Source organism: Onychostoma macrolepis, chromosome 16 (genome assembly GCF_012432095.1).
Source record: "Onychostoma macrolepis isolate SWU-2019 chromosome 16, ASM1243209v1, whole genome shotgun sequence".
Lineage (NCBI taxonomy): Eukaryota > Metazoa > Chordata > Actinopteri > Cypriniformes > Cyprinidae > Onychostoma > Onychostoma macrolepis.
Window position 1 is genome coordinate 23,622,844 of NC_081170.1, and position 15,891 is coordinate 23,638,734.

General features: G+C 35.3%; 1 protein-coding gene and 1 long non-coding RNA gene across 6 annotated transcripts; one reads left to right on the plus strand and one right to left on the minus strand.

Moving 5' to 3' along the window:
• Positions 1-1,252: 1,252 nt before the first annotated feature.
• ccdc106a (coiled-coil domain containing 106a) lies at positions 1,253-8,657 on the minus strand. Of its 4 annotated transcripts, none has more exons than XM_058748122.1 (9): positions 8,472-8,657; positions 7,989-8,051; positions 7,749-7,850; positions 6,220-6,405; positions 4,982-5,032; positions 3,916-4,146; positions 3,428-3,637; positions 3,035-3,338; positions 1,253-2,261 (listed from the first exon to the last, which is right to left on the minus strand). In XM_058748122.1, exons 1-9 carry the CDS (start codon positions 8,506-8,508, stop codon positions 2,237-2,239), a joined length of 1,209 nt encoding a protein of 402 aa, XP_058604105.1. In that variant the 5' UTR covers positions 8,509-8,657; the 3' UTR covers positions 1,253-2,236. The 4 variants fall into 4 exon arrangements, with proteins under 4 accessions (XP_058604105.1, XP_058604104.1, XP_058604106.1 ...); XM_058748121.1 differs by having other exon boundaries at positions 7,989-8,072; XM_058748123.1 differs by having other exon boundaries at positions 8,476-8,634.
• Positions 7,989-15,070, plus strand: LOC131522558 (uncharacterized). Of its 2 annotated transcripts, XR_009266557.1 has the most exons (7): positions 7,989-8,106; positions 12,186-12,217; positions 12,315-12,383; positions 12,479-12,530; positions 13,104-13,178; positions 13,363-13,445; positions 14,808-15,070. It is a non-coding gene; the product is annotated as an uncharacterized LOC131522558 (long non-coding RNA). The 2 variants fall into 2 exon arrangements; XR_009266556.1 differs by lacking the exon at positions 7,989-8,106 and having other exon boundaries at positions 11,358-12,217; positions 14,808-15,066.
• The last annotated feature ends 821 nt before the right edge of the window (positions 15,071-15,891 follow it).

Sequence of the window (15,891 nt, forward strand, 5' to 3'; positions counted from 1 at the left end):
TTAGTCTCATCAAGTGCACTTTGAAGAATTATGGGAAGGCCATTAGGTAGCAAAACCTTGAGAAAGAAGAATCAGAATGAAAGAGTAAAGTGGCACAGGATTCAGTAGGAAAGCAAATGCTTTAGTGTGATTTACAATACGAAGAATCAATGAACATTTCATTAATGTTTCTTTAAGTATGACAAAAAAGACCAGACTATATAAACAGCTTCTTGGTTATATGGAAAAAAAAAACAACAACAAAAAAACACAACAGTGGAAAATGGTTTTGTGATCAATTAAACTGTACTTGAAATATCCACAAATGATTGGTTCCTGAGGTGAAACTGAAATCTACTTGAGCCCTGACCCGTAATCAATAGTAGCAGACAGGAAAATGACATTAAAAGTACAAGAAATTGCAAATACTGTAACACTTCACAATTAGATTCAATTTGTTAACATTAGTTAATGTATTAAGTATCGTGAACTAACAAAAAAATAATTTTAAGAATTAATTTAGGTTAGTGTTCATTTCTACATAGACTAATACATTTTTTAAATTTATGTAATGCATTACCCTAGTAAAAAAAAAAGTGATATTTAAAATCCATATTTCATTCTTAGTAAAATTCAACTCTTAATTCAACACCTCACTCGAGACTCACTGATATCAAAATTAGAATTCAACTTTATTTGGAGTACTACTTGTGCACAATGCACATTTCTTAATATTAAGCCTAAAATGTGTTTTAATGTCACTATTGATGAGGATTGTATGATCTTTGAATAGTATTGGTCTATAAACGTAAGATATTACGTAAAGTGTACCAAAAGTATACTTGCAGTAGTTCCACTTTAGCACAATCAAATGTACTTCGGTATATCTTTAGTTAGACCTCAGCAGCACTATTTCCAGACAATTAAAGTTCATCAAGCACAAAATTAGTTGTTCCGATTCAGCAGACTTTTAAGTATACCAGTTTAGTATACAAAAAAAGTACAATTGCAGGATTTTTTTTTTATTAAGTACATATTAAATATGTAAATGTATATGTAGTATACTTAGCATGAAATAAATGTATTTTAAATACATTTTAGTATATTTATTTTTCACTAGGGTATAAACGGGAATAAATCAACATTGAACAATAGTAATGTTGTTCATTTTAGTTTATGACATCTAATGTATTAACTAATGTTAACAAACTGAAACTTTTTGTTGTGTTCCCACAAACATTATCCGATGGTAAGGAAGAAGAAGATTGTGATGTAAAGAGAAACTTGCTGTTTTTTATTAGCAAATGGAGGTTTCAATATGTGCTTGAAGGAGCCATGAATAGTCTAATCTCAAGCACGCTGCATATTAACAAACACCCAACATGCATCCAGACGTAGACGGTGAATTCGACAAACACACAATCAAAGACACACACACTCATGAGAACTTCAGCACCAGGTAGAACAGGAACATATCTGCACTCACTCCCTCACATTACATTATCATCTGCACTATGCGGTACTAGACTAGACTAGTACTATTACCAACTGTTTTAACATGTATTATCACTGATTTACACTATATAAACTTTGCACATGCTGAACAGTCAGTGTCATCTAATAGACAGGCCATGTTTAAGGGAGAGACATGCACGAACACTCCACAAATCATATCCAAAGAGGTTCTAATGAGAACGTACAGGTGCCGCTTGCGTAGAGTAGCACAGTGTTAAAATAGGAGGAGTGCATGGGTCTATGCGTGCACCACTTTTTAGAAGAACCTAAATTTCAAAAGTCTTTCAGGCCGTCAAGTAAGTGCTATGAGATACAGAGAACCAGGACACACGCTTGGGACAACTGACCCAACAGAGAACTTCTGAGCAACACACATTGCTATAGAGCTGCACATCACAAAAACTAAACTAAAGTGTAAATTCTTGAGCTTTAACCAGAGAAACAATTAGGGGATACTAAAAAGTCTGTTATGAAAGAATGGTGTAAAGTGGGTTTGAGAACCAAGTTCTCTTTTAAAATACCAAACCTGAAAGCATAAGTGTGCAACCCACCCGCAGCTTTGAGCGTCCAGCTTTATGAGTGAGTGAACAGAGGTAATAGTACACTTGGTTCAGAGTACAGCGGATCTGAACAGCACAATGTGGAGTTTGAGATGGGAGATGTGTGTCCTATGGTACATTAAAAATACAGTGAAGGGTTTCACTGTATAGCAGGATAAGAATCACCCCACTAATTCTTCCAATTATCGATTATCCGTTCCTTTCAACCTGGAGAAGCATAAAAAAAAAGTTGATTTTGAGTCAGTTTGCCAATACATGATTTTGTGCCTTATGTAATAATGTGTAGTTTTGAATTATTCCTAAATATGTTTTTATCTAAATTGCCACATTGAATCAAATGCAACAGATTATGTAAGAATGGTATTATGAGTTACACAAATCATTTCTAACCCACTGATAAAAATAAACCTCTTTCATGAAGCTATAAAAAATAAAAAGACTAGTAGTGATAGTAACAGTAGAAAAAAAATTGAATAGTGAGCCAATATATATGTATTAGTTCATAATTGATATTTATGATTTTGAATACTTTTCAGATACACGTGCTGTCAGACCGCATACTTAATCTTTAAGATCACAATTTCACAATCACAAACAGCAATTTAACACTGATAAATGTAATATTTAGCAAATTTCAAAGTGAAATACTGTAAATTTAAAGTGGACTTGTAAAATTTAAAACAACCATATTATGAGGAAAAAAACAGTTCTCAACTTATCGCTATTGGCACAAATTGTAATATCTGTGCATCCTAAAAATATAATATTTATTATTAGATAACCTACTTATTAAGAATATATTGATTAAACTATATTTCCAATATAGTCCATAAATGCATATAAATAATAAACAGTTCGTTTTAAATACGTTTCTTAATTGTGTAAAATGACTATGTCCTGGAAGAGTGATGAAGAGTAAAAAGGAACTGAACAGGAATACAATGATTGCTAAACATCTGTATGTATATATGTATTAATACCTGTATGAGATGGGCAGGAGGAGGTTGTTCTTCTTCAGAGCTTGCACTTTGCTGAGAGTCTGGGGGTCGAGGGCGATATAACAGCGCCGGGCGTAGTCCAGAAGCTTTTCTTTAGACGGGTCAAACTCGCCCACCTCAGCCACCTTCTCCGGAGCCACCAGCAGAAGCTCAGCAATGGGTGTGGTAGAGGCCACTGTATTACGATCTACACCGTGGATCTGGAAGGCCTTGGACATGTTCTTTAACCTCTGGTATGTTACCAAGATCTTTTTATAGCGGAACAGCACACCTGCTGCATCTTTCACTAGAACAAAAGCAATAAGGAGCGAGAGATGAACAAAGAGATCAGAAAGAGAAGAAATTCAGTGTGTTTCCTCACACTGTCACGCTCACCTCTCTGTCTTTCTCTCCCTCTGGCGATTCTGAAAACCCTTCTTCTCTTCAGAGCTGGATGACTGCCGGCGGGTCTTCCAGCTGTGCCCATGTTCCGAAGTGACATGTTATTTGTTATCACATCCTCTCCTGACATCATTTCCTCTTCTTCCAGGTAGCTATCCTCAAGGTAGTCATCCTCTTCTTCATCTCCCAGAAGAGTGAGGGATTCTGTGGCAGCATAAAAAAATAAAAGACTTCTGTTGTTACAAAAGATTTCTATTTCAAATGCTGTTCTTCTGAATTTGATTCATCAAAGAATCATGCAAAAATATATCAAGGTTTCCACAAAAACATTAAGACGACAATAGCAAAAAAACTAACTAAGTTTTTGAAGTTAACTTCTTAGATATACTGTAAATATGCTTATTGTAGACATACAGTAAGTATTTAAGCCAAAATGACAATGTAGCACAAATACAGGTTTAAAAAAAGCATTTCAGACCCACCTTGCAGTTCATTGAGGGACCTGTTGTTGCTACTGCAGCTGCTGCTGGTGCTGCCGCCACCGTGGCCCTGCAAAAGAGGCTGAGGGTGGGGAGATCCATACATGGAATTTATCTGAGCACTGACTGGACCAGGAACAGAGCTCAGGGCCTTGGGATTGGCTGAAGTTTGTTGCGTTGGCCTCTGCTGGAATGACTGACGGTTGGCTGAACGCTGGCTCTCCACTTGTTGATCTGAAACGTTAATGATTAAAGTTAATTCTGTGGCCGGTTGCATAATAGGCTTAGACTAGTCTTACAAGTTAGTTGCCTGATTTTATCCTTAAGACTGGCCATAACTTTTTTTTCAGTCAGTTACATAAAAATTATTAAAGACTGGTCTAACTTGAATGTGACAAATGAGACTCATTACCCTCGGCTAACTGCTAACTGGTCAGACTAATTCTTAAGACAGTCTAAACATAGTGGCTAAGTTTGTGCAACTGGCCCTTGTGATCTTTATGCTGCAGCAAGGACTCTCGCCCTTACCATGTTAGGACAACACAGCACAGAAGGCCAGAAGTGAAAAGAAGCATCTTTTTTAAGTATGATGTTTTAGTTAGGATTTATTCATGTTCTGCACAGGGTTATTATAATTTTATTATAACTAAATCAAACTATTAAACATTTTATTAACTGAAATAAAGCTAAAATCTAAATATTACATGAAAAACTTATAAATAAATAAATGAAAATTAGAAATGTTGCTTTGACAATTAACTGAAACAAGTATGTTAAAACACTGAAATTACTAACTGGAAATATATAAGCTAATGTGAACTAAATAAAAAATCAATTAAACCTAAATAGTAAGATTTGAAACAAAACAAAAACAAAACAATCGAATAAATATGACAAAAGAACATACAATTTCTAAAAATTGAACCAAATCGAAAATGAAAGTTGAAAATATAAAAATAAAAGTTCATTCAAAATATTAATTCAAAATTATAATAGTATAAATAATATTAAAATAACACTGGTTTATACATCAGATGAGTCTAATGTAGAAAGTCAAAGAAGTTTTTACCCCGATCATTTTCTCTTCTCCTTCTCCAAGAAAAACTCCTGGAATCATTACCTGCAGGGAAAAGAGAAATTTAGTTAATGTCTTTCTGTCTGTCTTTGGGAAATCTGTATTAATACCCAGCCTGACTTCTGATGATTTACAGCAGCCATGATCATAAGAGAATGTACAAGAACATCTTGTCAAAATAAAACTGTTTATCACCTTTCTTTCTGTGGATGGTAGCAGCACAGTCCACAATACACTTAATATGCATACAAATGGGGCATGACACAAGTAGCTGGAGTGTAGATTGGAATTAGATTGTTAGATTGTATACTGAATTTGCACATGAAAGATTTATTCAGTATCAGTGTTGGGCTAGTTACTCAAAGAATGTAATATATTACTCATTACTAGTTACTCCTTTCAAAAGTAATATTGTTTCTTTACTTATTACTTTCTGGCAACAGTAATCAGTTACACTTCTAGTTACATTACTTTTTCTTCAAACCTCACAGAAGTTGTATCTGTGTATCTTCCAGATCAAATTCTTCTAGAATGTTACTAACAACATATTTCTGCCTCATCATTTGACCAAAATCCACATTGGATCGCAGTCAGAAGTTATTACGAACACTCAATAGTGATTGATAGTGACGTTAAAGTAGAAGTGTTGTATTAATCTCATTTTATTTGTCATGTGTAGCTTGAAGCTAATTGTAATTTCTCCGTTACCCATATACGATTATATTTAATTATGTATTTTATCAAATAAAATAGTCGTGAAAATTAGGAAAATAAATCTAGGAATTATTTGATTGTTGGATTTTAAATCAGCGGGGGTTGAGGCATCAAAAGTAACTAAGCTGTTTTATGGAAAGTAACTGTAATATTATTACTGAAATCTTATTAGCAATTAGTTACACTACTAGTTACTGCAAAAAGTAATATTATTACAGTAACTAAGTTACTACCCAACACTGTTCAGTACTGATTTTATTTTATAAATCCAACTCCCTGTCTTTCACCACACAAAGCATGTATGCATGACTAATGAAACTATGTAAACTGAAGAGTGTTTATGGGAAAAGGCACAAACTAAGGTGGAACATGACAGTTCTCCCAAACAGTCCACTATTTCTCAAATGACCTTTGACTGCATCAACTAACTTTTTCTTGTGTCACTAAATATCCTCTATTGGCACAGTGTTGGCTCACTCTCTGTCTCTTCTCTCCCTCTGATTCTGTCCTCGTCTCACCGTTGCTTTCCTGACTCTTGGTTGAGAAGATGAACCGATCGAGCTGGCAGCGCAGGAAGTCCCTCTCCTCCTCCAGGTCCTCGATGCGTTTCTGCAGCCATGAATTTTTCTCCAGTGAGATCTGCAGTTGTGTGCGCAAGTTAGTGATTAACAGGTACGAGCTGCTCGGTGCTGGCGGATCACTACCTGCATTACAACACAAGCAAATATCATCACATGTTGACCTATACATAGTTCACCCAAAAATGATAACGTCTTTATTTACTCGCCTTAGCGTCCTTTCAAACACATAAAATGTCTGTTCAACAAAAATAAAAATAATTCGAATATTCTCTCATCATTTCTGCACACACACTCAAAGTGTATGAAACCAAAACATTCAGGCATCAAAAAGTACAAAGCATAAAAGTAATCCATAGGAAACTTTGAAATCCAAGTTTTCTAAAGAGACACGATAGCTTTATATAAACAATCATTTAAGCTTTTATTCATATATAAACATCGATCAATGCAGATACAGTGCATAGAGCACATCAAATATGGTAAACACGGAAGCTCAACTATGCATGCTTTATACCAATGAGATTAAATATTAAGAATAAATATGAGAGAGTATTAATAATATCTACAGTTCATGCATGATACTATAAGCAGTGTTGGGGAGTAACTAGTTACATGTAACTAAAATACAAAATAAATGTAATTGCAATAAGTTACAGATAAAAATGGGCAATTAAATTACAGTTACTTATGAAAATGTTAATGATTACAAGGGGTTACATCTGAATTTTTTTCCACACACACTCAAAAACAGATTGCATCGACTTCTCTAAAATATGAGACACCAATGTTTTAGACACATGCTTATTCCATAACAGTTTTATATCCTATTTGGATTTATTTATATGCTTTTTTTTTTTTAATTAACTGTTTTTCCAAGGCATTGTTAGATGCCAGTGTTTCCTGTCATAAAAATTTGATTTCAGAATCATCATAGCTACTAAACTATTTCTTGTTATGGTTTTAAATCTGTATTTAACCTCAGAATGATCTCAAAGTAAGTCTTATTTTGTGGTGGCTGTGCTTTTAAAATTAAATGATTATAATCTTAATTCAAGTGATGAAGGGTTTCGAAAATGACATTAATCAGTGTTGAGTTCTACTATAAGGTTGACCCTGCCTGGTTTACATGTTTGAAAATAATTAAGCAGAAAAGTAACCAAAAAGTAATCAGTAATCAGCTGCACTACTTATTACATTTCAAATAGAGTAACTTGTAATCTGTAACCTATTACATTTCCAAAGTAACCTTCCCAACACTGACTATAACGTTTTAATAACTGTTCTCCTATTGAGCTAGATGCCAATATAGTGTAACGTTAGTTATTGATGTATCCTTCTTTGTGTGAACGGGCCTTTGAGAGTTTGAACGAGAGTAAATGACAGAATTTTCATTTTTGGGTGAACTAAACCTTTAATATTCGCTACAACATTGTAGTGAAGTAACAATGATAACAAACTGAACTGACCATCAAAGTTCTGGTCATTCTGGTTGTAAAAGCCTCCCTGCTGATCAAAGTTGTTGTCTTCGAAAGGAATGGAGATTTCATAGGCATCCTCATTCTTGGGAGCTGAAGAAAGATGATTAAAGACACGTAGGATGGACATTATTATTATTATTATTTTCAGGGGAATTCACAGGTGTCATGTCATCAGCTCCAAAGTGCATTTATGACTGTGTTTCTACATAAGCGCGCGCGCACACTCACTCTGGAGCTCCCGGGAACTCGCGTGCTTCCTTGAGGCTGAATCTGCATCATTCATATTTCCGCCTGTTCGGACACAGAGAGCGCCTGTCACCCCAAAATACCCACAACATCACAAAAGGTACATAAAACATGCAATGGTCTAACCGGCTGTCCGATGACTAGCATGTGTCTTCTCTCATACACAGTTTTACACGTACACAGTATAACATTCAAACTGACTGTCACTGTCTTTCAATCATCCCAACACCAGTCATCCACAACCAAAACATTTACATACTCAGGTTATGACATGAGCTGCACTCTTCTTGACATCAAAAATACTAATCAGGCTATTCGCGGTTCGTGTAGTGGTGGAGGGAAAATACACCGTTTGTTTAGTTGTACTGAGATGAATAGCACACTAGCTAATCTTTAGACCGTTCCAGACAGAATGTACCCAAATAAACGCAGTATTTCGGTCACGTGATGACACAAAACACGTACAAACCGTTGTTCGCTTGTGAACGTGCTTCCCTGTCATGTATTTGAAGCGTGTCTCAATGCACTTTCATCTGTTTGTGTGTTTGCTGAAGAATCAGCCTGCTAACAATAACAATTAAATCACACCTCAGCAGCAGCGCTAAAAACAACGTGAAGAAAGACACTATTATGGCACCTTCTAATCTGCACGTTCAAAATAAAAGCCTTGAGGAATTTTTTTAAGTCGCACAATGCACAGTAGTAATATCGGTAATTCCTGCAGTTCGGTAATATTAAAGTCCCCCAGACTTTTTAAAGTGGTGTTCACCAAAATTAAGTGTTAAATGTATTTCACAATACTGTGGTGCCATTGTAAGGAATAAAAATAACTGTTGCATTTAAATAATTTTTATTATAAAATAATGTCTCATTTCTATCTTACACCAAGGATTTTGTCTTGTTTCTATGGCACTTCACTGAATTTGTACTTAAAATGTGCCTAGTGTCTAATTTTTGGTAATAATGTAGGCTAAGTATTTATTTGTGTTTCTTTCTTGTGAAAAATATTTTACTAAATATATGAAAGATATTTTATATATATATATATATATATATATATATATATATATATATATAAACAGACTATTGCTGCGTCCCAATGTGCCTACTTATACTACGCCCTTAAAGTATGTACTCTTTTGGTGAAGAAAAAGTACACACTTTTGAGTGTGAAGTAGAAGAGTAGGCAGCTTTGGGACATCACACAACTGCGTCTTTAACGGTCTCTGTCGCACCCTGTTACTGTAAACTGGCATGTCAATCATCTTGTCACTGTTAACATCCTCCACATTTCATTTCATACCGTATTGGAGAGAATAAAGTAGCTCGTTGATCTGCCATACTATTCTCTTTCATGGCGAGAACTCTGCTCATATTTTCTACATAATAATGCATTTAAAAGTTAACGATCAAATGGATGTTTATAAAAGTTCACATGGCTGTTGCAGATGAAATATAACACGGATAACAATAAATAAATATTTTTTACCAGGTTAATGTTGATTATTAGTAACTCTAAACCCCTTTTTGTAAACCTCTAACGGTCGATCGCGCGCATCCGCCACGTTCTAACGCGTTTTATTCGTGTTTGTAGTTCTGGACCGAATCCTTCGCCAAAGCGCAGTAGATTGTGGGCAATTTTAGCCATTAGAGTGTGCACGGATCCACACTTCAAAAATCGACCTGAAATAGTAGACCATCCGGGGACTTTTGGCATACGCTTTTCATACTATGCTTTGGGACACAATTATTGTAATCTCACATACTGTTTAGGATGGATAGTATGAACATTGGGACCACAGACTGTAAAAAAAGATGGACGACGCGTCTCCGCATCCTTCCACTACCCAGTCAGCAAATTTCCTTTGGCGCGGATCTGACCCAAATCAACAGCTTAAGTGTGGCCCAGATTAGTTTGTATTCGCCGGCCCAAAACTGGTCCATATCTTTTTAGCCAGAACTGAACCAAAACCGTGCCATAACCCAACCCAGAGTGAGCCAAACAATAAAAACAGACGTGGCTGATATATGGACCTTATATGGTATTCTTATATGGCTGAGTTCTGTAAAGGGCTGATGGCCCTATTGTGGCCCACATGTGGCTGATACACCAAAAGCCATTATTCAACCATATTTACACCACACCTATCTTTTTAATTTAAAATACCCATTACACAGTGAATCTTAAACACAAAAATGGATTCACACTCATTTTTTAAAAATGTTTATAGTATTTTAATAACAGAATTACAATACATAACATAACATAACAGAAGTGTGCTATTTTGTAAATGTCAGATGAGTGAATAAATGTGCAAAAATTGATACTTTTAGTAAGTCTCGCCAGTCTTTCTCACTCACAGTCTGTCAGGAAAAAGAAGAGAAAAAAGAACATTAGTATATCATAATTAGTATCATACATTAGATATTATTTGAAGACAAGCACATAAATGACTATAAATCAGTACTGCACACATTCTTTTCTACCACCCAAGACATGAGTGCTACTGTGAGGCCCTTTTTAAATTTAAATTTTCTAAATTAAAAAAAATGTAGCTACTTTAATAACAGGCTATTTTTAGAAATGATAATTATAATAATATACATAATATTAATGAAAACATAGGGGTGCAATGGTACCTCATCTTTTAAGTCACAGACTGCGTTTTCATGCGCACGAATATTGCGATTATTTCCAATAATCAGAGTAAGGACTTAATCGCATTTTGATGTTTACATGTCAAGAGCAAAGCTCTTACTCCCGTTTACATGCAATTTCCATTATTCTTATTATTCGCTAAGAATTGTGGTTAATTTTTTCACTGCCATTATTCACATACCCCACTGGACAGCACAAATGATGGACTCAGAAAGAGCAGTGTTACTGGTCGCTGTTTTAATCTATTTACGTCTAATGCATAATGATTTTGTATCGCTGTATTCCACGCTTTTTCGGCGCCATGATAGAAATATGATGGAATTTGTTTGCCTATACGCTGCCGTCGCGTTCTGTTCGTCCTTTCTGGATGAGGGTAAGGAACAGAGCAACCTGATCTCACAGAATTCCGTGTAATGTTCACGGACTTAATTAACCCGAATCTGTGGTGGCATCACGGAATCGCCGAAAATTCCGTGATGGGCTCACAGAAGGCATCAGCCGTGGTCCATGCACGGATTCACTGGTTTCCGTGCGTGGAGCACGGCTGATGCCTGTCACTGACTTACATTGGTATCACTTCTGTGAGCCCATCACGGAATTTTTTCTGTGAGTCCATCACGGAATTTTTTCTGTGAGCCCATCACGGAATTTTCGGCGATTCCGTGATGCCACCATAGATTCGGGGTTAATTAAGTCCGTGAACATTGCACGGAATTCTGTGAGATCATGTTGGACAGAGACTGCTGGCAGCTTGTTGTGTTTTCCTCAGAATGCGATGCTTTCTTCCCCTCCATCGTTTCTAATCTCCGTATTATTACAGGTGCGTGTCACGTTATTCATGTCACAAGCGCATGCGCACTTTGGTCAGAGCGGCAATACTGCGATTAAGGTGTTTACATGCCTGTATATTCCGATTAAAATCGGCGTACGCCACCTATGTTAATACGATTATGCTTGCTGCGATTATGAGCTTAATCGTATTATTTAGATCGAAGTATTGCGTTTACATGAGGTAAAGCATAATCGCAATATCGCCAAAATCTCATTATAATCGCATTAAGAGGGTCCATGTAAACGCACTCACAGTTTCAAACATTTTTGGTACAGCATGCACAGTAAAATCTCCAGTGTTGAAATCCCAGTGTTAAGGACTTTTAGAGTAAAGAGTTAAAGTTGTGGTGTTGAATTTTAAAGGATTAACACTAGCTAGTGTAAACAGCACCCTCTGGCCGGTGTTAATACGGAGAATTACCCTCATTAACACTGTTGAGAGTTATTAGTGACATCCGGGACATTTTCTCGTGTGCGAGCCTAATCTGTCTGAAATATTTTTCACAGACGCCATTTTATTTGCTCGCGATGCGGAGCATATTAGGACGGAAAACAGCGATATAAAGTGTTTAATCCTACTCACAAAGTGTGTTTTGTAATATCATATCGTTTTATAATAATTTCAATGTGTTGGGTGCGCCTAAAAACGTTTATCAATGGCATTTCCTTTCACTCGCGATGCGGAACAGACGAGGACTTTTCTAAAAGGGAATATCCGAAAGTAAGTGTTTTAATCTCATTTAAAATATGTATTTTATAACATCATATTAATTTATAGCCATACTTATGTCTTGTGCTCTCCTAAATGTTTTTTTTAGAGAGATATTTTCTTTCTCTCGCGGTGCGAGCAGACGGGGAAGTTGGTTTTAACAAGGAAAACGCTGAAAGTAAGTGTTTTACCTCATTTACTATATGTATTTTATAACATAATATAGATTTGTAGTGATATTCATCTGCTGTGCACTCTTAAACTTTTTCTCAGAGAGATATTTTCGTTCATGAGGAAGTTGGTTTTAACGAGGAAAACGCCAAAAGTAAGTGTTTTACTTCATTTACGATATGCATTTTATAAAATAATATTACTTTATGACAATATCTATAGATGTGCGCGCCTAAACGATCCGAAACGTTTCTCACAGATGACATTTGAATTTGAAGGGAAGTGTTTTACCTCATTTATGTATATTGCAACGTCATATTGTCAAATCAAACCACTGTAAACTACCCAAATCTAAATGACAATATAAGTCATTTGTTCTTGTGTCTCATGACCAATTTTTGTGATTTCATTAAGCATGAATTGATGTGAATGTTGATGTGTCCTTATATTGGATTTGAGTGCTGTTTTCATTTAATTAATTTGAAAATAACACTTTCAGTAAACTCGAACTCTCTATACTGAGTGAATTACATTGTTCATCATTCAAAGTGATTTTGTGCCCTCACAAGTCTTGAAGAATGGCACATGAGTTGCAATTAACTACTTTAGACACTTTTATTATCTTATTATCTTTAAGCATTAAATTGTGTTTTGTATTCAGCAAAAGTGAGTCGTATGGGTTTGGAATTACAATTTTAAGTAAACTAGTTATTTAATATTGTTACAGATGGTTCATGCTGGCTTAACAGAAAAATCAAAAGAAGATGATGTGCTTGAAGAGTATGAAGCCACCAATACATGGGTAAGCCACAATTGCACATTTTAAGATTATTGATTGTCATGTTTATTTAAAAAAAAAACATTAATAATAAAGAGTCTGATTTCTTTCTAAAAATATATATATATATATAAACTGTAAGTTTTTGATATGCTTGGACTGTCATTTATTTATGTGCTGTCCCATTTATGTGCATTAATTTTGATAGGAGTCGTCCAACCTCAGTGCAGAGAGATCAATGTGCACTTGGAATTGTGACTTTGTCTCTGTCGTTAGAAGACCCATTTTCTAGTAAGACTGACTTTCTTTTTACAATATACATTTACAGTGAATTAAATGCTTTTCCTTAAAGGGATAGTTCACCCAAAAATGAAAATTAAAGGGTTAGTTCATACAAAAATTAAAATTAGCCCATGTTTTACTCACCCTCAAGTCTCTTCTTTCAAAAGAATCCAATCTGAGTTTTATTATCCTGGCACTTCCGAGCTTTATAATAGCAGTGATTGGGTGTTGCTGTTCAACAGTCCAAAAGAAGTGCAATAAAGTGCATCCATCCATAATAAACAGTGCCTCACACGGCTCTGGGGAGTGAAAAAAGGCCTCCTGTAGTGAATCAATGCGTTTTTGTTAGAAAAATATCCATATTTAAAACAAACACTTTCCTCTAGCTTGCGCTAACTGTCGTGTGCGCAAACCGTTCCGGGTGGATGACGTAGGACTTTAGTGAAGTTTTGGCTCCAGTGAAATATGCTAGTCTCACGAGAACCAACGTTTGTTTACAGGAGCAAAGGAAGAAAATTTTCCTTACTTTAGCAAAGACAAACCACTCTCTTCTTGGCTTACATCGAAATCCTCCGACATTTCACTTCTCACCGGTGCATGCACTACCCCGACATCCTGCGTCATCCGCCCGGAAAGGCTTCCACGTACAACATTTAGCGCAAGCTAGAGAAAAGTGTTTATAACGTTTTAAATTTGGATATTTTTCTTACAAGAACACATTGATTCGCTACAGGAAGCCTTTATTCACCCCCCAGAGACGTGTGAGGCATGTTTTATTATGGATGGATGCACTTTATTGCACTTGTTTTGGACTGTTGAACAGAAACACCCACCCACTGCCATTATAAAGTTTGGATTAGCCAGGAAATTTTTTAATATCATTCCGATTGGATTCGTCTGAAAGAAGAAAGTCATATACACCTATAGGATGCCTTGCAGGTGAGTAAATCATGGGTAATTAGAATTTTCGGTGAACTAACCCTTTAAGTTATTATTTACTCACCCTTTTGTTTTCTAATGTGGTATGCCCTTTTTCTTTTTCGGACCTGCTTGTCCTTATAATGTCAGTATATGCCAATAAATATCAAGCTTTTGAAAAAGATGCAAAAGGATCAGAGTGGTCGATGTATTTCTTCTGTAGATTATTCAAAATATAACCTTTTGTGTTCCTCAGAAGAGAGAACGTCATACAGGTTTGGAACCACGTGAGGATAAATAAATAATGACAGAATTTTCAGTTTTGGGTGAAGTTCTTGTATTGCAATTCATACTTGTCTCTGACATTTCACCTGATAATAGTTTTGATAAATGGATGTGGAATGATCCTGTTTTGGTTTTGTACTTATATTTATTTATTTTTCAATTTTACAGGGGCAGTTTTGTGATGCTGTAAATAGGAGTGGATATCTTGCTTGGCTGAAAACTGCAGAGAAACGCATCTCATCGTGCTGAAAAAAAGAATGAGAGTATTCTCTCCAAGGAGGTCCAAACACCAGCATAGACTTTGATTAGTGAGCATTAACATGCATTCAGCTTTTATGGTAATGAATGGAATGCTGTTGTTTAACCTCCTAAATGTCAGCATTATAAACCTTATGACATTAATGGACCAAATAAGAATGTTTTTTGTGTCTTTGCACTGATTTGCTTCTACATTATGATGTTTAATTGTTGTAAGAACATGTTCTTTACATGTATTGAAAACATTGAGTGTGAAGACATTTTGGTGTAGGGAAAAAATATTTACAATGTTTCAATAAAATAAATAAATGTAAACGTGTATTGTTTTGTGGGTTTATTTTTTAATATTTTCACCTGAACACTGGTGCAGTGTTGACCAGTTAATCCATAAGTGTTAACTTTCAACACCAACTTTGGTGTTCTCATCATCTATTCTGGTTTTGATATTTTACATGTTAAGAGTTTGTTAGTTAACACTGTCAGAGTGTTAAAAATGTTAACTCTTTCAAAAGTGTTAATTTAACACTTTAGCAGTGATTCCCATATGTACACTGGGTAAGTGTTAATTTTAACTCTGAGGGAGTTAAATCCACTCTTTTAAATTTGCTGTGTGGGGGAGAAAACATACCTTTTTTTTTTCTTTTTTTTTAAATAAACGGTGGTTTACTGAACAATTCTCTGCCTTTAAATAAACTCAATTATAATTACAATTTTCTTAAGGATAAAAAATATATCTGAGCTAATGCTATACAATAGGGAGCCCTATTAGAGCACATTGCTAAAATATTAAAGGCTGCAATTAACAAGAGAGCCCAATCTATTAAATTCAAATATTTTAGATACAATGACCAACACTACAAAAAGAAAAAAGAAAAAAAACGTATGCAAACAAATAATTTGCACATTGCAATTTCACAAGCTGTGGACACTGAATGAATTGCCTGAGTAAAGGTATTGCTGTTTTATTGACATTTTTCCGCGGTTGCAAAACTGA